Here is a 22,173-nt window from a genome sequence, read left to right as displayed (position 1 = left end):
ATTTGGACTGGGGTTGGAACTTCTTGGCATGGGTTGTCTCAGGAAGGTCCAGCATACAGTATTCAGGAGGAGATGCTACTTGTGTTCAAACTGGACCACCTTTACAGGATTTAAGACTTCTTTGAATTATGGTGTTCTCCTGTGAATGGAATAGCGATTTTAGTCTCCTATGGGAAAGATTTAGGGGAGCTATCCCTTAAAAATATTCCCAGCACATGCAAAGCATCGGTTGTTTCAAATTTTTACATACATTTGCATATATTCTACTTTCATTTCTTAGAAACGCTCATGTCTTTGAAATATCAGAGGAGTGAAGAGGTACAGAATGCAGTGTCTGGGAGAACACACATATGTTCCATTAGCTGATAAGTAACCATTTTGCAGTGATGCAGATCATGAGATGTAGCCATTCTCTCGGTGTGTTGTTAAGAAAGTGTGGTTTTAATCTTCCTCACGCATGAACTGTCTTCCTTAATCTTAATCCTTCTAATCCTTAGACCTTTCCTGTGTCAGGTGAGGGTGAATGCTCTAAGTGCTCCCAGCTACCACTGGCCTAGTTTCCCTAAACCCAGACCACCCTGTATCTGAACTCAGTGTTGTATCACTTTAATCATCAAAGAGATCACATTGTCTTCAGTTATTTATGCCTTCGTAGATTTACTTCAGAATAATGCCAAGACGTAGGAGGATTATAAAATCATACTTTCATTATTCCACCTTCAGCTCTGAATTCCTGAATGAGACTGTACTCTTTAATCCTCCTGCCTTTATGCTATGCATATTTTCTTTTTATTTTCTGATTGTACTTGTTACTGCAAGTTCTCAGTTCTCTATGCTTTCTAATATGTTTTCTAGTATGTTTTCATGGTATAGAATGGAATATTAGTGTATGTAAGCATATTAGTATTTAATTTAGAATTTATTTTTCTTTGGGTTTCTTTTTTTTTTTTTAAATCAGTGATCTCTTTCTCTGGTATTTCAGTCGAATAGCCTTAAAATATATTGAATTTTGCAATTACTGTTATTGAATTATTGAATTTGGCAATTACTTTATTTAACACAAAATTACTTTCTTAAGCATATAAGCCCTAGCTGCTAGAGAAGTTCTGTTTCAGTGTCTGCTGTTTCTGATACCAGATTTTCAATTCCTAAGTAATTGCTATGAAGCAAAGGAGTGTGTCCATCAGTCAAAACTTAAATAAACAAGTCATGAAGCATTGCCTTGTAGGTACCAACCAGCAGACAGCCTGGCAGTGACCAGCTCAGCCTGCAAAATCAGACACCTCTGCTACATCCCTTATTTTTTGAAGAATTCCCTAGTTCAGCTTAATGCAATTGATGGAATGGCTTCCTTTCCATATCTCTGCCAGGGGGAAGATGCTGTTCCCTCCTCTAGAAAACACACTGAAAGCCATTCTTTTGAAGTTTCACAGAATTCGTCTTGGGTAAGTTGGGCACCCACTTGAGTTATGTATTTCTCAAGCTGCCAAATATGTGGTTGTTTACCTCAATTTTCTCAAATAACCCCAAATATCCAACTCACACAAGAGCCCAAATTTAAACTTCTGTTTTGGAAACCCTTGGCCACATTTGTTTCCTGGTTGAAGTCTTAAGACAGTAAAATGGTTTTGTTTTATGAAAACATTGCACAGTGGTTGACTAAACAAAGCCCATTAAATAAAAGCAAACTACTGGAAGCCTTTGGAGCCTTCCCCTGCCACAGCAGGAAAACACTCGGATTGTTTTGGCCACTTAGTGTCACATTTCAAGATTTATAACTGCCAGCTTTATCTGTAATAGTATTTGTTTACCATGGTTATTCAGAATTGCAGAAGAAAGCAAGTCTGTCCTGGGAAGTGTCTTTTTCCTTCCTTCTCAAATATCAGTGCACTCAAGGTAATCCAGACAAACCTGGTGAGTCTTAACTGTGGTGGTCTAAAAAGCAAAAGGGCTCTGTGCCTGGTGCTGCTTGGATGAAGAAGCAAATCTTAAATTTGTGCTGTGCCAAGGCTGGAAGGGGTGTTGGACTGGGCTGCAGCAAGCCCAATGGATCCATGCCCATGGAATAACATCTGAGCACAGGGCAAGTTGTGGGGGAGTCCAGTCTGGGCAGCTGCTGGGGCACAAGCAGTGTGGAAGGCTCAGACATGGATTTGGATCTGGGCTTGGATGTTTTTAAGGTCTATTTGGTGATTAAATTGTATTGTAAGATTCTCAGGACACCACTGTCTTTGGAGCCTACAGGGATCACCTTTCTTCTGCGGGCTTGAGTGACCATTCATTGTTTGATGATTTGATTCCTCTTGGCTGCCTTTGATGCTGTCAGCTCTACTGTAACGTTTTGCTGGCCTGGAAAATGACAGGTGGCTTTTTGAGCAAGGAAGTTCAAGAGCAGAAATAAATTCTATTTTTAATCCTTCCTCTCATTTTCCGTGGTTGACAGAATTTTTCGCAGCATGGCAGTTCCAGGGTGTGGTGGTGTCACAGAGCTTGCCTTGCAGCCTGTTTTACAGTTCCTGACCTGTTTACATGCTTTCCCCTACTTGGAAATTTCAGGTTTGGGGGTTATTGTACTATTAATACCTGAATGGCACTTTGATTTATCACAGTGGGTTGGCAACAGATCTGTGGGATGAGAAAATACAAGCTAGGAATTTAAAGAAGTACTCAAGCATTAACAAAGCTGAACTGTGTCAAGTGGTGATAAATTTTCCACTATACCCTTGATCACCTTGTTATTAATGTCATCAATCTCTCTCTGTAAGAAGTGGCTCTGGGCATGCCCATATGACCAGATGTTCTGCTAAATAATTAATCACTGGTCATGTTGCCAGAGTTTACTGCTTTCCAATTTAATTTTAGCAAGTTATTCATTTCTTTATTTGGAAACAAAAAGCTTCACAGATAAAAATGAGTCAAATATACTGATATGTACATGTGTACATTAGCTTGCGCTAGAAATGTTTTTCCATCTTTTAAAACAACCCCCCAAAATTAACAGTTGTGAGAATGATCACTTCAGGAACACAAGCTGTTTCTGCTGCCAGAACTCACATCCCAGCTGGCTCTCCCTGCCCCTTCAGTAGTAACTTGGCCCTCTCTACCTTTTAAGAGGGTGTTTAAAAATGCCACACTACCAGGATATCTCTAGAAATAAAACATTACAATGTCAGTTTGATTGTTTAATTAAAAATTACCAGGGATACCTGTCCCTTTGTTGAGCTGGTATTGTTTGCAGCTAAAGCAAAATAAGTTCTAAGCAAACAGTTTAAAAATATTATCTTCTCTTCAGTTACAATTAATTTAATTTAGACTAGCACTGTATTAATTTGTAGCATTCAATTATTTAATGAGTCATGGAGAAAGTTTGCTAATTATAGAGTCATTCATTTTTCACAGGTTTGAAGGCGTACACTGACATATATTCCATCAAGACCATGAGCTTTGTTCCATCCAAACCCTTCTTTAATGGTCTCCGTTATTTCACATAAGAAGTCAATTCGATTGTAATTTAACCATATGTACTGTCCTATACTACTTAATTTTGTTTGTGTCCCTCCAGGGATTTTTAGCTGAAAGCTCTTGCATCTGTTATATCTGTGACACTCTTGGGTTTTCCCCTTCTAGCTTCTTCCCAAGAATCAGTGGGCAGCAGCCTGCTCATCAAGGATTAATGCCAGCCTTCCACACGTTTACCCATTCAGACTCTCCTCTTTCAGTGTGGTTCATGGTTTTGTTTTTATTAATTCCCCCTAGATATTAGTTAGAATTGGCCAAATATAAGATGGGCTTTGTGTTCTCTTTCCTAATGAGTCAGTTGACTGTACTTCCAAATCAGTATTTTCATAAGATCACTTGCAATTTTCCCTGCTATTTACTGCTTGCTACTCATTCTCCACTGTTGAACAAAACATATGGCAGCGGGTTTTTTTCCCCTTGACTGCATGCCTGAAACTTTTTAAAAGGGAAAACGAGAATAGTTAATGAGCTTCTCCTTCTGGGAATCAAAAACCCTAACCAAACAAGCATTTGTGAATACATGAATGTGGTTAGTAGGAGCCACGAATATTTTCACTGATACTCCTTCCCTGCCTGAATGCTCTAGAATGATACAACTACTTATTTCCTGCCTTTATTTCTGTTAGTTGCCTTTCTAATGAAAAGATAAATCAGATACTGTTTTAATTTCCCATCACTATGCATGGCTTGTGTAGGCAAAGTCACTGTCTCCCAGTCACTAGAGCATGTGTCTTGTGCAGTTTAAATTTCCAATTATAAACATACATGATCCATAATTTTATTGGTGACTGTTATGTGTACTATCTATCCCCAAATTCTTTGGTTTTCCTATGGGATACCCAGCATGGACTTGTGCAAGAAAATTGTTAGTGTAAGTGACACATTATACCAGTATCTTCCAAGCCCTGCTCTGTAAAATCTACATTTAAGCAAAAGGTGTGGTAAAATCCCTGATATCGTGAAAAGCTTTGCCTATGCTGTATGTAAACATCAGGAATCTATGAAGAACCTCAAGAAAATAGTGAATACATGTAGGAATCCATTTAAATCAGTACTTAACAACAAATATTGTTGTTTCTGTGTATGTGTGTACGTTTTTAAGCCTTAGGGGTCTGTAAAATTGAAGTTGCTTTATCAGCGTAGGCTGCAGTTATGTTTCACTTCTGATGCTGAGCTGAATTAGGAACCACAGGAATTGCCAGGGACCAGGCTACCCAGTCAGGAGTACTGTCTCCAGCATCCACCAGCAGCACCAAATGATACAGAGAGAAGCTTAAGAAATGTCATTGTAGACTAGTGGATTGAACACAGTTTTGTCTTTTTAATTGTAACTCCTTAGAAATTAGTTTAAATGCTAACAAAAGAAAGCTTGAAAACCTGTTAGAATTTAATAGTTAGTTCTGAGTATTTTTGTTGTTATTTGAATGTCTTGCTCATACCTAAATTATCTTTAGATATGGAATGCACTGGACAGCTTTTTGGCACAAAAGAGATGCTCTGTGATGATTATCTGTGGTCCTGCATGCAGGAAGACCCTGGCAGGCTTGGATGGTTGCTATTGGGAGGGCAATTAAAGTACTTCAGGTCCTTTGGTGTCTGTAACAGTTTGCCCACTCCCCAGTTACAGGCCTGGAGTACTAGTTTGGCTGATGTAGCTGTTATCTCCTGCAGACAAGCAGTAAGAACTGGGGGGTATCAACACCAAAGGCCTCACAATTTTTCAAAAAACATCCCTCTGGGGTGGTATGTCACCAAGAACTCCTTATTTACCCTGAAGACTGCTAGAGATACAGCCAATAGTTGGGTCTATTTGGAGTAAATACAGCTACTTACACAGCATTTGGATTTCAAATCACTCAAAAGTTCAGGCAAACTTAAACCATGCACACAGATGCACCCTCTAATAAAGGTAAGACTGAAATACAAAGTTTACAACAAATCTGTATTTGAAGTTGAAGTTTCTTTGGAATCTCCTTCTCATAAAAATTGACAGTATTCAGATCTAGCAGTTTAATAAGGATCACATTTAATTTCAAGTTGTGGGGTCCATTTATTTCTCACGGTGAGGCTTTTGCTGAGGTGTTTTACCAGTCAGTCACTGGTGATTACCCAGGAGCAAACAAGAACAGAGGGTTCAGTGTGAGATCTGACACTGAGCAGATGAGCTCTGTGCTGTCCAGTGTTTTATCTCCAATCTTCCTTTACATCAAATCGCTTTTCTAGTTTTATTCTGAACCTTCCTTGCTTTGAATGATGTGTGAAAGATGGTGTGATTCTGTAATTCTGTGATTCTGTGACACAAATCTGGGACTCCTTTCCTTGTGCTAATATCCACATTGTATTTATTAACTTTATCCTGTCTCTACCAATATAAGTAAATATTTTGGCAGAAAGCCCCGTGAATTCCCTCCTGTTGCACAAATGGCCACATTTTCTATCTTTGAGAAATGAGATTCTTCTCCTTCCAAGTTTGCTTATCCTTTTCCACTTTTTCCTGTGAGTGTGAAACTGTTTTAAATATAACACTTCCATGCTCGTACCCATAATCCAGGTAGCTCATGACTTTTATAGCTCAGACAGCTCCTGTGGATACTGTTTTCCTGCTTTTCAAAGCAGTCAGTGGCCATCTCTTCTGTTCCAGTTCTAAACACTTGGAAGCGTTTTTTCCAGTCATTGAGGTGACTGACTTAGTTGGTCTTTGGATTAGAAGTATATACCCTGTTAATCTGCTCTTAGCAAGAGTGAGTATATTCCCTGCCACTCAAGTGCCCCGCAGATGACTGTAGATGCAAACAGTGCTTCTTCCTCTGAAACGTGGGGTCAGCGAGGGGCAAGGAGGTGGGACATGCCAGGGGCAGTGTCACCTGCACAGTTTATGGGTGGTACAAAGTAACTCACTGCCCGATGACCTGTAGGTACAGCTGCGTTCAGGCTCCTGGCCCCAGCACTGCAATCCTCCTCTCCTCAGACCTCTGGGCTGCTCAGCTCCAAGGGCTGTGACAGGGACACTTGACCTGCACAGACTGTTCAAAACAAACCTACCCCTTGTGTCAATGCTGGCTGCCACCACTGCAAAGGCAACCCCAGCACCTGCTGTAACTAAATCTTTCCTCGGGGTTTTGGAACCTTCCTCCCATTCGTTGTTTTTATTTTGCTTATCTTTAGCAGGTGCTCATTTCTTTTATCTTTCAGCATTGTATTACGGGCGATTAAATGAAAACCTCTAATTCTGCAGGAACATTTGCAGGGCCCGGGTAAATCAATACTGACAGAAGAGGTTCCTCAGTAATTGTTAAATAGGGACCCAGCCTCGAGCAGCACTGACCAAAACTCGCTGCAGGTGACGGCAGCTCTGATGAGAAAGGAGCGATCTTTGCTCAGTCCCGCCAGCAGAGATGCAGGTCAAGAACCTCTGCAGCAGCTGCCAGGGGTAACACCGTCACTTAAAACCGCAACTTCAGGGGAGCCCAAACGGCAGCCTCGAGCCCTGGCGCTCCTGCAGCACCTCTGGCCCCAAGCCGGGCAGCTGCCGAGGCACGTCCAGCGCTCTGCCGCGGTGACTTTGACCGGGACACGTGTCAAAAAGCACCCATTAACGCGCGCCGGCGGCACACGGAGCATCACCCGCCTGCGCGCGGTACCGGCGCCACCGTAGCGCCCGTCGGACAGCGGCGTTAGCGGTGGGCCCGGGGCCATTGCCAGGCGCGGTGAGGGAGCTGAGCAGCCCGGCGGGGCCGGGGGGTTCCCGCTCGTTCCGAACCGCAGCCGTCCCTCAGCGCCCCCGGCCGCCCCTCGGGCGCGCATGCGCAGCGCGGCCGGGCCGCGGGGCTGACGCGGCGCGCGCGGGGGGGGGCGGCCCCGACCCCGCCCCCTCATGCCGGTTGGCTCCGCCCCCTCCGCGGGTGACCTGTAGTAACCCCGCGCCGCGGGAGCCCGGCCCCGCGCGCCACTCGGCGCGGGCCAACCAGGAGGCGCCGTGGCGCATACGGGATGAGCGCGCGCGGCGGTGGCGGCGGGGGGCGGCCCGGCCGCGGCTGAGCCGGAGCGCGGGGCGCGCACTCGGGCGGAGCGGGCGGTGCCGCCGCGGAGCGTCCGCGGGGCCGGGGCCGGTGAGTGCGGGGCCGCGGGGGGAGCGCGGGGTCCTGCGCCCGCCGGGAGCGCGCCCGGCCGCGCAGCGGAGCCCCGCCGGGCCTCTCGCCGCCTCCGCGGGGGCGAGTGCGGCGGCCGTGCGGGCCGCGGCGGGGCTGGGGCGGCCCGGCGGGGGCGGCGGGCTGGGCTGCGCACCGGCCGTGCCGCCGCGCCTCCCGGCCGCGGGTAATTAGCGAGATAACAGGCGATAGCGAGGGGGTGTTTTCCTTAGGCTTTTCTTTGTGTTTCGGCTCCGGCGGGTGCGGGGAGCGCGGCGGGGCCGCCCGGCAGGTGCCCGGCGCGGGGGGTGACACGGTTGTCCCCGCGGTGTCCCCGGCCCGGGGGTCCCGGCCCGACCGCTGCTCGTGATGTGTGAGCGCGCGTGGTGTGAGAGCTGCAGGGCCGGGGGAGGCACGGGCCGGGATTTGCAGCCCCGTTCCAGTGTTGCCATTCAGGTTTCCAGGGTTTTGGTGCTAGGTTTGGTGCTTAGGTAGGTTCCCTCCGTGGGCTCCCCCGGGAAGGGTAGCACGGGAACACCCTTCGCTCGCGGGGAGGAAAGAAAGGCTTAAAAGACTATTTCAGATAATGAAGCTTCATTAAGAGGGTGAAGTTCAGTGTTTGGGACCCGTATAGAGTCTCTGGGAAATAAGCAAATAGTAGCCTTCAGTAGCGACAGAATAAAAATAGTTGTAAGGTAGCTTATAAGCACTGCTGCATTTATTTTTTAGCTTGCTGAAGAAATAAGCTTCCCCAAACGTTTAGTTATTATGTACAGCAACTGATACGTAATTTTTTAAGATCAGAAATACTGCACTTTGTTTAGAAATACCAGATTCTAGAACGTGACTTTTTTTGGCCTGTGAAATGGATTTGATGGCACCAGATGTGAAATTCTTGTATTTAAGTAGCCTCACTTTTTATCCTGAAGCGCAGTTCTCAGTACGGAATTTATGAAGTGAGCAACACCAATATTTATGAGCAACACAAGTGATAAATGATTTTGGGTGCTTTTAAAAGTCTGATACGGGTAAAGGCAGTCATTTTTACTCAACACATTTGGAATATTATAGAAGTGTTAAGGAATGTTTTAGTTGACGTGAAAGGGGTTTTTTTGTTGTTGTTGTTATTGTTTAAGTATCATGTAAAGAAAAATCATAAAATGAAACCAAAAAGCCTTAATGACTTTTTTGTCAGGTTACATTCTGCTGTAGATCTGGTCTTTTTCCGGAGTGGATTGGTGTCTCATTGTGCAGAAATTCATTGTGGCATATGCCTTTTTTGTTTCCTGGGGCTAAAAAGTAAAGGTCTGAAATAATAGATGCGTTATCAGCTCTTAACTATTCCCTAAGAGGAAGGTAATCATCTGGGTGCACTCTTAAGACTTTATGCTCATAGCTATCTGCACCACTGTGAGAGCAAGCAGTTTTCAGTATTTGACTGTCCTGTGTGCTTTGAAAAGTTAAGGAAAGATATTATGAAGTCTGGTAATTCCCCCTTGTCCTGTGGATTTATGCTTCAGGAGCGGTTGAAACTAAACACTGTAACTTACAGACCTGATTTTCTTTGTAGTTGTTCAGCATGTTTGTTATTGTTAGTCCCTAGAAACCAAAGGTAGGTTCACATTTAATGTTTGCATGTTCAGTGTTGATGGCTGACTGACAGACTTCAGTCAGTCTGATGGAGCTGCTGTGTGGTGGAAACTTCTGAAACACATAATACAGTCAGCCTGTGGTATGCATCTGGTACCTTTTGGCTGATCAGGAAAACAAGCTTCTTGCTAATGGATACAGAATGCCTTGGAGAGAAGCAAAATTACTGACTTAATTCTAAAATAGCCTGTTTGATCTGCAATAAATTGATGCTTGGTTCTTAAAGTTGTGCTATCTCCAAGTGTCCTGTTCCACTCAAAGTGAGGAGTGATACAATAAATCTCAGCCTCAGTTTTATTCTGTATATGTCACAGTAGTGGGATGTTTTGAGGGAGCTCTGGGTTCCAGCTGTGTACAGGGGGCAGACTCTCCATACCTGTGCATCTGGAGTTCTCTGGGGCTTTGAAAAAAAGCACTCTTAATGTCCGAAAAAGAGGTGTCAGGACTGTGGTGTGTTGAATCTGGGTCCTCTTTTCAGAAGTGTTTGAGTGATTCCCATGTTCCCTGCTGCATTTCTCTTACTTGGAGAATCCTGATTATGTAAGAACAGTGAGTAGAGCATGCTGGTATGTGTAACTTCTCAATTTATGACACTGTAATAAAACCATAATGCCTAAAAGAAATAATTTCTCAAATCAAAAGTTCTGGTTCAGCCAGCAACCAAGGAAAATCAAAATGGTATTTATTGGAAAACTAATAATCCTTGAAGAACTAGAAGAAATGTCTTCATGCTTGACCTAAAGCGTGGTGTGCTTTTGCTGAACTGGGGAGCATTTAAGCCATTGATTTCCCCAGCCCACATTCAGTGCTGATTGTAGGGCTTTTATTCTTCCTTTCTGTAGACCAGTGAATGGTTTGAGCCACAGTCATACTAAAGACCCGTTTTTTTTCAATGAATTGTTGAGACATCTGGAACAAAGCATCATCCATGTCTCAGGACAAAATGCAGAAGAGCTATGGATAATGCATTCTTGTTCAAGGAGATCCAGCTATGGAGTAAATTTGCAGAAAGTAGCAGGAAGAACTGAGTCCTGAATTGTTTAGTGATCTACATTTTCTTTTGAAATATATGTTTCAGTGGAAGAGTAACTAAACCTGTCTTGACAAATGAGCTGCTACTTGCTGCCACAATGGCAAATCCAAAGGAATAATGCGATCTGATGCTGCAGTGTTATCGGACCCTAAAGACTAGATTCAGGTGGCCTGGATTCCACTGAAGCACATTTTCTCTTCAATGGAGAAATCTAGGTGGTTTTGAAGAGCAATTCAGAGAATTTACATATGACACGGCATCGGGAGCTGCCTGAAAGCCAGCTAATAAGAAATAGGAGACAGAAGGATTTATGTGGAATTTAGGCCATCTGAATATGGCCCTAAGATGCGACTTAGTACTACTAAGTAAGGTGTATTAACACTAAGAAGACTTGGCTTCAATTTCCATCCATTTCATCTGCTGCCGATTACTAAGCAAATTTACCATTTAAGCAGCTGTTTGAGGGTGGGGGCTCCCTGGCTTGTTCTCTGCAGGAGTGACCTCCTGCACTGGCACAGCCTGCCTGGGGGTAGCTCTGCCCAGAGGGCTCTCGGGGTCGTGGTGGACAGCAAGCTGAGCGTGGGGCAGCGTGTGCCCTGTGTGAACAGGAGCACAGGCAGTAGGTGAAGGGAAGCAATTATCCCATTCCATTGGCACTCATTAGACTGCATCCAGAATACAGCATCCGGTTTTGCTCCCCGCTCTGGGACAAGGGAAATGTTGATAAACTGGAGTGAGTTAAGTGGACTGCTGCCAAGATTGTCTGGAGCTTTTGCTTTGTGAGGAGAAGTAGAAGTTGAGCTTGGAGAAGAGAAGGCTTGGTGGGCCCTTCCAGAACCTGTGTGGAGGTTTTCAAGAGAATGAAGCCAAGTGGTGCACGGTGGGAGGACAAGAGACGGGCGAGTGTGAGGAGTGTCTCTACAAGGCATTTTTCACCCTGAGGTTTGTCAGGTGGTGAGACTTGCTATCCAGAGAGCTTGTGCAGATTCCTCCTGTGGAGGTTTTCAAAATTCAACTGGATAAAGCCATGAGAAAGCAGGTGCGATCTCACTTTGAGCTTGAAGTTGAACCAGAGTCCTCCTGCTGTCCTTTCCTGCTTGAATTGTCCCGTGGCTCTGTTAAGTTTGTGCCAACAGAGCAGTCGCAGTGGAAGGTTCTGAGCCAGCTTATTTAGGACTGCATGTGGTCTGGCAGTGCAGGTTTACACATCAAACTTGGAGGAGTATAGGAAGCACTCAAGCCAATCTTGAGCAGTTCCCAAATGGCAGGACTTTATTTGTTTAATTATGCAGTTAGAGTTGGAAGAACCTGCTCTTCATCCTGAGGGCCTGGTCTACATCAGTGTTTGCTATGTAGTAAGGCCTGAAGGGCTGTCAAAGTACTCAGTACTCAGCTTCGAGATACAGTTTGGGATCTAATGATTCTGAGTCTGTTGAAGGAAATCCCCTGGGCGAGGCCATATCCTAAACACACCTTCTGAATGGCTATTCCAAAGTACCAGACTATGGGGGGGGAAAATAGTGCCACTCTCTGAAGGAAGCTCAAATCTTACTGTGTATTACCTTTTAAATGAATTAGAGAAAAGTTGTTCGAAATTCAATCTGTTTTTAAAATCAGCTTGATTCAAAAATTGCAAGAGTCTTTTAGTGATCCTTGGGAAGGAATTACCCACGTGTCCTCTCATTCCTTAAGTGAGCCTGCAGCTCACGGGAAGTCAAGGTGCTGACTTAGTGTCTGTAATCCCGGGGGAGGAGGTGGCAATTTGTCACCACGTGAGCACTGGGAAGTTGTCTTTCCTTTAGTGTTCCTGAGTCTTGTTAATTATGAAAACGTGCTAGTTAATTACAGCATCTGAAGTGGGACAAACTGGCTTCTCAGTTCTGTGAGTTTCCTGAAAAGCAGGGAAGATAAGATTATTGAAATTATTGACTTAGATTTTCATTGATAGTGAAAACAGCAATAACAAACTGCAAGCCTTCTCCCATTTTACTATAAAATTGGAAATCTGGTGGTTTGTTTTTTAGGAACTACGTAAATATCCTTACCCTGAATGCTTGTATCTACTAGATTAAATCAGTATGAGACCTGGAAGGGGAAAGTAGATACTAAATATTAGAAGTGACTTGCTGAAGATGAAGCAGCAGAATAGCAGTAGTCCTGCACTACCAGATCCAGTTCCCCACCTATTTGCTGTTTTACATTGCTGTCTGTGTGGAACATTGTCTCCTCCTGTGATAAACTCCTAAGGATACTTTGAACTGAAAGCTATGTAAAAATACTTGATCTACACCTTTAGAGGAAAGACTTCTGCCTTTCCCTTACTGCTCTCCAGGACAGGGAATGGAATGTGCCTCGTTTTGTTCAGGTTGGCTGCTGAGACATTCAAGAAACCTGGACCATCCTCAGGAAGGTTTTTCCTGGGTGCTTTGCTTCTTGAGCAATTAGTGCAGTGTCATACATCAGTGTGCATGATGACACAACGTTTATTGGATCAGACATACAGAATGATTTCTACCAGCCAAAGTTTTAAGACTGTATGTGAGAAGGTGATTTGTGAAACAGTGTCATCCACAGTTGTTTCACCACACCATTATTAAAGTCTATGTTTATGGGCTTATTCTGTGAGAACCTGTGAAAAATGTGGAAAGTGGAACAGCTGAGGTTAGCATGTAGAATTTAGATGTGTTTGGTAAAGAGGTGTCTGTAGTCAGTTTTAACTGTGTGGGTATGGAGAAGGACAGAAGGGAACAGGAGAAGCAGGAGGTGATGGCTTTGCAGGAGGATTTAAGTGGTTATGTGGAGAGATGCATCTGCTTTTTATGTCTGCAGATTTTGTAAGGATTTGTATGTTTGTGAGTGCTGAAGAGGAGAGAGGTGAGGCAGCAGGCGTAGGGGGGAAGACAGTGGTCTCAGTAATGCTGGGGCAGGGAATCTGTGTGGCAAACTGGGTTTGGTCTGTTCCACAGCAGAAAGTCCACAAATGGCTCATCCAGCTGTGCTGACAGAACTTTCCAGGTTTTTATTGCAGCACTTTGATTGTCTTGGTGAAGTACTGCTGCCCTGTATTGTTCTAGGGAAACTGTAAATAGAGAAATGATTTTCCTAATGGACAGCTTTGAGATGCTTAGAGAATATTTTCCAGTTCAGCAGTGCTGAAAACTGTGTGGATTTGACTTTTTCCCCCTCCTTGAGGGGGAAGATGCTTTTGGAGATTTTTATGTACTTCTTTTGCAAGCTGCACAAATAGCTTAACCTGGTAACGTCCAGTACTTTAAAGAATAAGGTACAAGTCCACTTCCCAATAGGTGCAGCAGGGCTGTGAGCTGGTGTGTCAGCCACCAAGCCAGGGCTGTTAGTGGGGGTGAGGGATTTTTGATTAGGAATGCTAACTAAAATAGACATTTAAAAAAAATCTGCCATTGACCAGAAAAATAAGTTTTAGTTAAGAAAAAAATAATCTTCTGCCCAAATCCTGTGTTATGCATTCACAAATGCAGTTGTGGCCAGGTCCAGGGTGTGAAAGAACTGAGAGATGTACTAACCTGACTTCTTTTTGTGCATCTGTCGATGTGTATAGATCTAAGAGTTTGACTACAGTAGTTGAAACTGCATGTATTTTAATTATATCATTAGCTTAATATTTCATGACTTTTTTGGAGATTTTTTTAAAGGCAGGATGTATTTCTCTTGGTGTTTAAAATGTTGGAGGCTCATGAAACAGATGAAATATTTATATTCTTTCAAAAATAGGTAATAGTCTGTTCTGGACTTCCAACTTGTCAGCTTGTATTAATCTGATATGAACATCTGTATAACACAGACAAAATAATTTTGCCCAAGAATATTCACAAAATTCCTACAAATGCTGTTGGTACTATGGCACTTCTCTTTTTTAAAAAGGTCAGTGTTCTTGAAACATAGCAGTGAAGGCTCTACCCAGCCAGGTAAGTCAGTTTTGGTCGTGTTTCCATAACGAGTATAAGGGTGTGTTTGTTTTCCCTGAATAGAAAAACAGGCTTCCCTTCTACCAAAACCTCCGCCTACCTACGCAGTGTTTGTCTGCTGATTCTGAACTACTGACTTGAATTATCTCCTGTGCAGACTTAGTTTGTTCCTCACCTTCATCCCATCCAGTCCATATCTGTGGGTACTGGATACTGTCCTCTGATTTCCAACACCTGTAAGTTTTAAGGGCACGTAAGGACTTGGAGCTGAGAACCACACTTCTGTAAGGCTTCTTCACACAGAATTAAAATGGCCTCTAATTTAATGAGATCTTGTTTCATGTTTGTTTTGTGTTATGCAATTGTTGAGCATGTTCATAACTGATCCTGCCTTGCTTTACTTATGAAAGAGAGAATAATAAAAGGAGAGAAAAGGATATTTTTTCCAGTGTGATGGATGAGAGAGGTTGTCCTGACAGTGTTACTTCTAAGGCTAGAAAACAGAATGATGACTCAAATGAGCAGAGTAGACTTCTTTATGCCATGCTTAAGTAAATTCTAGTGCTGGATTTTGGACAAAGGAGTAATTTTTCCCCAAGCAGTATTGATGTAAAACCTTGATCAAGTAGCTCTTTAGGAAAACGCTGAATTTGAAATGTTTTCTTTTTCCTTGGCCATTTCTTTCTTGTCTAATGTCGTATTCCCCACTGTCCCTAGAATTTTAGAGCAGCCAAGAGAAATAAAAACCTTATAAAGTGGTTTGCAGTGAAACATCCTGCTAGTTTTTCTGTAGCTCAACAATTTGTGTGACTTCCCATTGTTCAACCCCCACTTGCTGAGTGTAAAAAGCGCTGTCTGCCCATAAATACATGGAGGAATGAGGCTGAAACATTAACAGCTGAAACCTGCTTCTGTGGTAGCCTTCCCCAACCTTCATCAAGTGCTTAACTGGGGAACTGTTGTGCTGTGGCTTCCAGGTGATGTTCCTTTTGGCAACTTGGTGTTTATAGTGTCATGTTTGTATCGTATCCATAGGAAACATTTGTTGAAGTCCTATTTTTACAGATTTTGCAGCATTCCTAGTGTCTTATAAATCAGTTTAGTGTGAGTCTTTTTGAAATCTGGAGTTGCATAAGCCAACTATTTTTTTTAGCATTAAGTTCTGAAAAATATTAGGGGAGAGGCAGGTTTTGGCCATTGCAGTGCAGTTGGGGTTTATGTTCAAATACAACTGCTCTTAAGCCAAGTATTTCTGTTAAACCAGCTTAGGGGTCAGGCGTAGTTTTCTGTAAACCTGGGTGTTTAGGAGATGGGGTTTCACAGACACTCCTGTAAGCTGTCTAAGAAACAGACAACTGTGTTTTTGAGCATAGATTTATTACCAAAAGTGAAAATTGCACATTCCCAAAACTTTGAATAAGTGAATTTCATTTCTCTCTTTCTATTTGTGCTCAGAAAAGGCTCTACAAGTTATTTTCTGCATTTACATGGTTACTGGAGTGAAGTACTGCTTTCGATATGTCTGGCTTAGTCCTTGCAGAGAGTTCAGTCTGTGAAGTATGAAACTCCCGGGGAGTGTTGGCTTGAGGCAACACTTCCTGGGGCTGTGATTTTTATAAATTGCATTCCTCTTGGTCTTTCTGTGTGGCTTCAGGGGGAACTCTTCATTATTTTGAGAGTGAACATTAGGTAAGTCTGAAGCGTGCATGTGGGCTTGGGAGCAGGAGTCTTTCCTTAAAAAGGTAGTGGTCCTTTCTGAAGGATTCGTGACTTCCATCGCAGGCCAGAGGAGAGGAGTTGCTCCTGTTCTGGAGTTTCAGTCACCACAGTGGAAAGTGGGATGTGAGAAAAGCAGATATTCTTGTGGGAACTTTTTCATTAAATTTTTTTTGGTAGTAAATCCCTATAGATGACTGGACACAATGGTGATGTTTAAAAAAATAACAATAACAAAAAAAAAAGGTTTACAAAAACAAACCAATTCCCCCTCAAAACCCCCTAACCTAAAACAAACAAACAAAAACCTAAAAATGCAAAAAAATCAAAACAAAGACAAAAAAAATCCCCACAAAATCACAAAACCAACGAAAAAAACCCCACCAAAACCAGAAAACCCACACCAAAACCCCAAGGAATTGAAACCTGAAAATGTATTCATCCTTCAAAAGAGAAAGTGTATTGAAAATGTCAGCAGCTTGGCCTTTCCAGCTAAATGGTGAAACATCCCACTTTATCACCTTGATAGCTTTGGTCATGCTGTGGATATCCTTTTTCCTTTGAGAGAGAAAATTCCTGTTGCACATATTGTTCATCTGATTGTTTTTCTTGTGAAGAACTTCTCTAAAGACGTGGAATTTTCACTCTTTTTCTGGTGAGGTCTCGATCTCCATTTTGTTCTCTCAGATTTGCTTTGTTGCCCGAGTGTATTCATCTGCTGCTTATTCTTTAAGAGCTTCTGGCTTAAGGTTGTGGTATCTAGTCTGTCAAGATTTGAACCAAACTGCCAGGTTTTGATGTTAATCAGTAGTTATAGGTAGGCAGTTACGATTAAGCAACTGCATTGTGAAACTTGTAGAGACTTGTAGGCTTGGCTCATGTTCTGCTTTCAGGAAAGGAGAACACAATCCCAAGATGAATGGGCTGTTTGGACAAGAGCCACGAGGAGTGAAGTGAGCAGGACTGAGCAGGAGCTCAGGGAAAGGTAATTCTGACAGGGGAGATCAGGACCACCGACCCATTGACCAACTACTCAGAACAGAGTCTTGACTCAAATGGAGGGAAGAGCTGCATATGCAGTCTAATTAGCACAAGAAGCAAGAGATACAATTAGCAAATAAGGGTTTGAGTACTAATTATTGAAGAAGCTATGTAATTTGTAACCAATGAAAACTGATGCCTTTGTTTAAATGTTGAAGTGTACAGTTTGGCTGACTTTGTGGGTTACGCCAACCTCCCTACTTTGCACGAACTAGACTAAACAAATAAAATACTTCATCTTGGTGTATGAATTGAGTCTGCATGCCAGGTAAGGAGCCCGTGTTAGGGACAACAGTTATCCCTAACAAAAGCACATCAAACAGAGAAGAAATGTTACAGAAAGAAGGCAAAGAAAATATAAATACACGTGCTTACCAGATTTTGGACCTGACCACCTGATATTTTTTAAAAGATGAATACAGGGTAATGGGTAATTTTTACTGTGACACTGCATGAACTCAATCTAAATAAGAACACTCTTATGCATGTATAGCTTCTGCTGGAGGAAAAAAAACCCAGAAGCAGCCTCACTGCTAAAAATTTGTGGGGTTGTTGTGTTAGATATTTTTGTTCTGATCTGACAAATACATGACTAGGATACAGCACAAACCACATTGAATGTATGGCATCAGAATATCTATTTTTGTTTTCTTTTCTAAGAAACAAACAAACCAGAATTGTTTATGCCTTAGCATTTCAGATTTCCCAGAAATTGGAGAAGTGATCTTAGGCTGTTTTGTAGTAGAAAATAGCATATAAACCATTCTGGCCAGTCCCTTCCATTCAGATGGAAAGCAGAGTCTGCCTCCCAGTGGAAGTACTTAGGAGGATTGACTTAAATGAGTGGAAAGTGACTGTAGGAATTTGGGGAGTGATAAACAGGCAGTGATAAGTAGGCAGTTACTCCCCTTCTTCAGTAGCCAAAGGCTGGGAATAACGGTGAAGATTCTGGCTTATTTTTATGCAGATTTTTTTTCACACTGTGTATACAGTGGTATTAGTTTCTTATTTAAGTATAATTTGTATCTGTGGTTTAAAAATCTAGCAGTATGCCAGGGAAATTGGTGGGATTTTCTCTCTCTGTCAGTTAATTTGTAGATACCAAAGTTCCTCTGAGGTCTTCTCCAGTAGTAAGGTACTTTATCCATTAATTTCTTTGCTTCTCTGACACAAACGTGAAAACATTGAATTTAGTTTGGCATTGAATACATCTCTTATATGCTCTAAGACCTTCTTATAAAAAGGAGTGGAAGCAGCATATTGACAGTATCTGATAAAGTGTCTGAAACAAGTAAGACACTTGTTTGCCATGAAGCAGTAGTATGTAGTGGGAGAAGGAGATAAAAGATGTAACAGCTCTGGATGGTGTTCTGGCATAGCCATTACTTTGTTCCATGACTTTGAGTAAATGTTTTTAGCACACTGTTTTCATCTTGGGAAGTGCTTTCAGGTTTGCTGACTACAATTATTACCTTAGAGCTGTGTTTTATTGTTCTTATTAATACAAGATGTACTTGTCAATCCATTAAATATTTCAACTGTCTTGTATAAGGTAAAAAAATTACTTAAGGAAAATAAGGTTTTAAATGTTTTGAATAGAAAAAAATCTAAGATGCAGGATTGCTATGAGGTTTTCATTTTCAGTTGATTTTATTGAATGGGTATTTGTGTTGTGGATGAAGGTAACTTTAGAAGTGCCTGTATTAAGTGTTGCTCCTGGAGCTCATCAGTGCTGAACTCATTTTGATTTAGTTTTATTTTTCACCTGTAACAAAGGTTTAAACTTAAATTTGTAGCCTGTGCAGTCAGACTGTGCATTGAAGGTCCTGTAGGGGGTTTTTTTGAAAAATAAAGCTGTTTGTCTGCTTTGTGATTTCACTTCAGCTTTTAGGTTCTCAGAAGTATTACTGCCTTTGTACAAACCTGAGCCTCTTGCTGTCCTGCAGCATGCAGTGATATTTCATACAGAAGGGGTTGGAAATATGTAGAAGAGATTGATGTCAAATAGTTTTTAACATCCACTTACCATTACCTTTTTAAAAATAACTGGATATACAAAGGATCCATTTGAGAGAAAGTGCAGGTCTTTGCCTTCAAGAAATGCCAGCTCCTTCAGCCTACTTTAGTTCTTTGTTACCACATTTGCCTCCCTGTTGTCTGCTGCCACTAGGTGTGATTCCCCCCCCCCAAAGTAAATGAGCCTACTAAGAGGAAAAAAAACCACCTTTCCTAGATAATAAAACTTTTTGTCTCAAAATTTAGCTAAAAGAGTAGAAAGTATCTCTCTAGAGTAAAGGACTTGTTTGGTTCATGTTATTCCTGCTGTTATAGTATCTTGGTGTTTAACAATTACATAACAATTTTATCCTAACACCATGCCTTCTGGCTGCCTCCTGAGGAAATAGGAATATCATTTTACAAACACTGACATGTGAAGAACATAAATTCAACCCGTCTGTCTTTATAGGAATGTTTATTAGCCTACATCCAGAATTTAAAGGGATTTAGGTTTGTATTAGTTGCACCTCCCAGTGGTGAGCTCCAGAAAAAGTAAGTAGAGAGATCATTAGTAGGGAGAGCATCAGGTTAATCCTCCAGTCCACAGCTCTTCTCTGATCCCACAGTGCACTGCTGACGACGAGTCACAAGGCATTCTGCTGTCGGTCTGTGCTGATCTCCGGTTCTTCTGCGGCTCGGTGGAGGTTTGATTTGCAGTACGATTGCCAGTCTCCTTCCCTCTCCTCCTCCAGTTTTGCCTTGGCGTTAACTCCTATTCATGGTTACTCAGTTTGAGATAACAGAAGAATAACTTCTTTTGTAGTGCTAATTTTCTGTTGGTTTAGGTGCCTGGAGTGACTCACCCTAGGCTCGAGTAAGTACCAGTGTTGATTCAAAGGAAAATCCACTGTTCTGCCCTGAGAAGGAGAGGGCTTAAACTGGATCAGCAAGCTAATCTGACTCATTCCTAGCCATATAGGCACTTGTGTGTTGGTACAATGGAGGGAAAGAGCTGAATTACACTTTAGAGATGAACAGTGTGTTTTTATTAGCAGCCCAGCTAAACCTGCTTGAGCCAAACTGAAATCGCACCCTCAGGCTGTGCAGTTCGTGGCCAACCTTTGCTGCCCCAGCGGTTTGCTAAACTCTTACCTTGGAAACTGGCTTGTTCCAGGTCATGCTGTTCCTTTCCTGATGGTCTGTGTGCGCCTTCTCGTGCTTTTCAGAAACACACTCGTGCAGCGAAGAGAGTTAAGTTGTGGATTTGGTTATGCTGATGCCTTTTGGGGGGTGAGCTGTGGGAGCAGGAGTGCTGAGGTGGCTCTACCAATCTGCCAGTCCCTGTTTGTGTTCCACAGAAGAGCAATGGGAAGCTTTTAAAGAGCCTGAGAATTCACCCAGGGTTGTGAAAGAGGTGGGTCAGGGCTGGAGGCTACAGGTGATCTGAATAAGGTAGTTCAGAATTACCCCAGATATGCTTGCAGAGAGTAGTTATTCTCCCCATGTCCAGAAGATCTGCCTCCTTTTGAGAGAAGAGTAATCATGTAATCAGTAGTAATTTTGGTCTCCCACCAAATGTGTGTAAGCTAACAGCAGTTCACAGTGTGCATGTAGCAGCAGGGAGGGCGGAGTCCAGAGAGAGACGGGTTATTTCTTGTTCAGGACTGGGAGTGAGAGATCAAGGGCTGGAGTTGATGTGGGAATAATTTCTTTGTGTCTGCCTGCTTGAAAAAGTGTCAAAAAACCCTTTGAGTGTGGGTCAGTCTGTTACAGCCATGCAATCCTGTTCTAGATCTTTCTGTAGCAGAGGCTACAGACAAGCCCTGTGTGGTGATGTGGAGCTGTCAAGGAAGGTCCCGCTGGGTTTGTTTCCAGTGGGTTCTTGGTATTGTGAGCACTGCTTTGCTGAGCACCCTGTTGAAAGCAGATGTCCTTTGGGACAGAGCCATGGATCTGTTCCCAGCTTGACTCCAGAGAGGCAGTTCGTTTTGTAACAGGGTTTTAAGTCTGCCTGGTGAAGGGTTTTGTGGATGTTTGAGAAGCATGTGGAAGGTCTGCCTTGTGCTAGAAGTGATACTGAGACCCAGGCAGCAGCCTGGAAAAGGGTGACATGGAGGGACGGGGAGGCTGAAAAATCAGCAAGCAGGGAACAAGGACAGTATGTGTGCTTGTGTGGAACCCACAGGACATGTAAGAGAGGGGACTGCCAGGATGGCCTGGAGGTAACTGGGCCCTGGTGAGCAGCATGGGTCCTGTGAGCAGTTCAGGGCAGCAGCTCTCTGGGGATGCAGAAGGTGGTGGGAGGAGAGGCTTGAGGAAGCAATGGGGCGTTAACTGGGGAGCTGAGGTGTGTCCTTGTGCTCACTCTGCTGTAGCTTCAAATTCAGGAAGATGTGCTGAGCACCAGCTCCTCTCCAGGGATCCAAGGCATCCATTTCCACCATTCAGTTGGGATTGTTGGGATTTCCATCCTCTCAGTTTCAAGAAATGTGTGAAGACACTTCTGCTGTAGCTGTGAGGAACATCTGTTTTCAGATATAACTGTGTCTTAAATCCATATTGCAAAAGAGATCTTCTGCTTAGATGGGTCCGTGTTTAGGATTCTTCTGTGCACCGTTCATTGCCTCAGGCTCCACCTTACTTCTTAGTCCAGGGAATTTGTTTGTGAAGCATAGGCTTGGTTTTGTTTAATTAGTATGTGTGAAATCAAGGAAGTCGATTGCGGCACTGAACGCATTGGTGTTCACCTCAAGCAGCAAATAGTACATCCACTGAAACTGGAAAATATTATATCTGTGTGAACTGAATAGCTGTGTAAATAATAATGTTTGCACAAATGTAATAGGTACAAAATGTTTACATTTGCTGCATATTTTAAATGTGAATTGCTGGCACGGGTCAAGACTTCCTTCTGCAAAGGGCAATAAATAAAACTTTGTATAGTAGAGCTAAGTCAATAAATGCAATGATTAGTACTTTATTTAGTCTTTTTATAAAGTGTTCAGGAATATTTGTTTCTCAGGCTGAAATGTGTTCTCTGTGTAGACAGATAAACAAAGATAGGTATGTTTGGGGTTTTTTTTTTTACCCCTAATGGTAGAACCAGTGTACACTGAAAGCCACTGGGGAATTAGAATTTGTCAGG

General features: G+C 42.9%; 2 protein-coding genes across 4 annotated transcripts in view; one reads left to right on the top strand and one right to left on the bottom strand.

Moving 5' to 3' along the window:
- Positions 1 to 7,391: 7,391 nt before the first annotated feature.
- Positions 7,392 to 13,890, bottom strand: LOC116791747 (basic proline-rich protein-like). The gene is made up of 2 exons (XM_032698040.1): positions 13,872 to 13,890; positions 7,392 to 8,041 (listed from the first exon to the last, which is right to left on the bottom strand). Exons 1-2 carry the CDS (start codon positions 13,888 to 13,890, stop codon positions 7,392 to 7,394), a joined length of 669 nt encoding a protein of 222 aa, XP_032553931.1.
- The window catches only part of ACSL3 (acyl-CoA synthetase long chain family member 3), a 52,059-nt gene continuing 37,436 nt past the window's right edge, over positions 7,551 to 22,173 (top strand). For all 3 annotated transcript variants that reach the window (XR_004358808.1, XM_032697854.1, XM_032697853.1), the window contains exon 1: positions 7,551 to 7,628. The gene's annotated coding sequence lies outside the window, so the exon portion shown is untranslated. The remainder of the gene's footprint in view (positions 7,629 to 22,173) is intronic.

This window comes from Chiroxiphia lanceolata, chromosome 10 (assembly GCF_009829145.1).
Source record: "Chiroxiphia lanceolata isolate bChiLan1 chromosome 10, bChiLan1.pri, whole genome shotgun sequence".
NCBI lineage: Eukaryota > Metazoa > Chordata > Aves > Passeriformes > Pipridae > Chiroxiphia > Chiroxiphia lanceolata.
The sequence above is the reverse complement of the archived record's forward strand: the minus strand, read 5'-3'. Positions and strand labels throughout refer to the sequence as shown.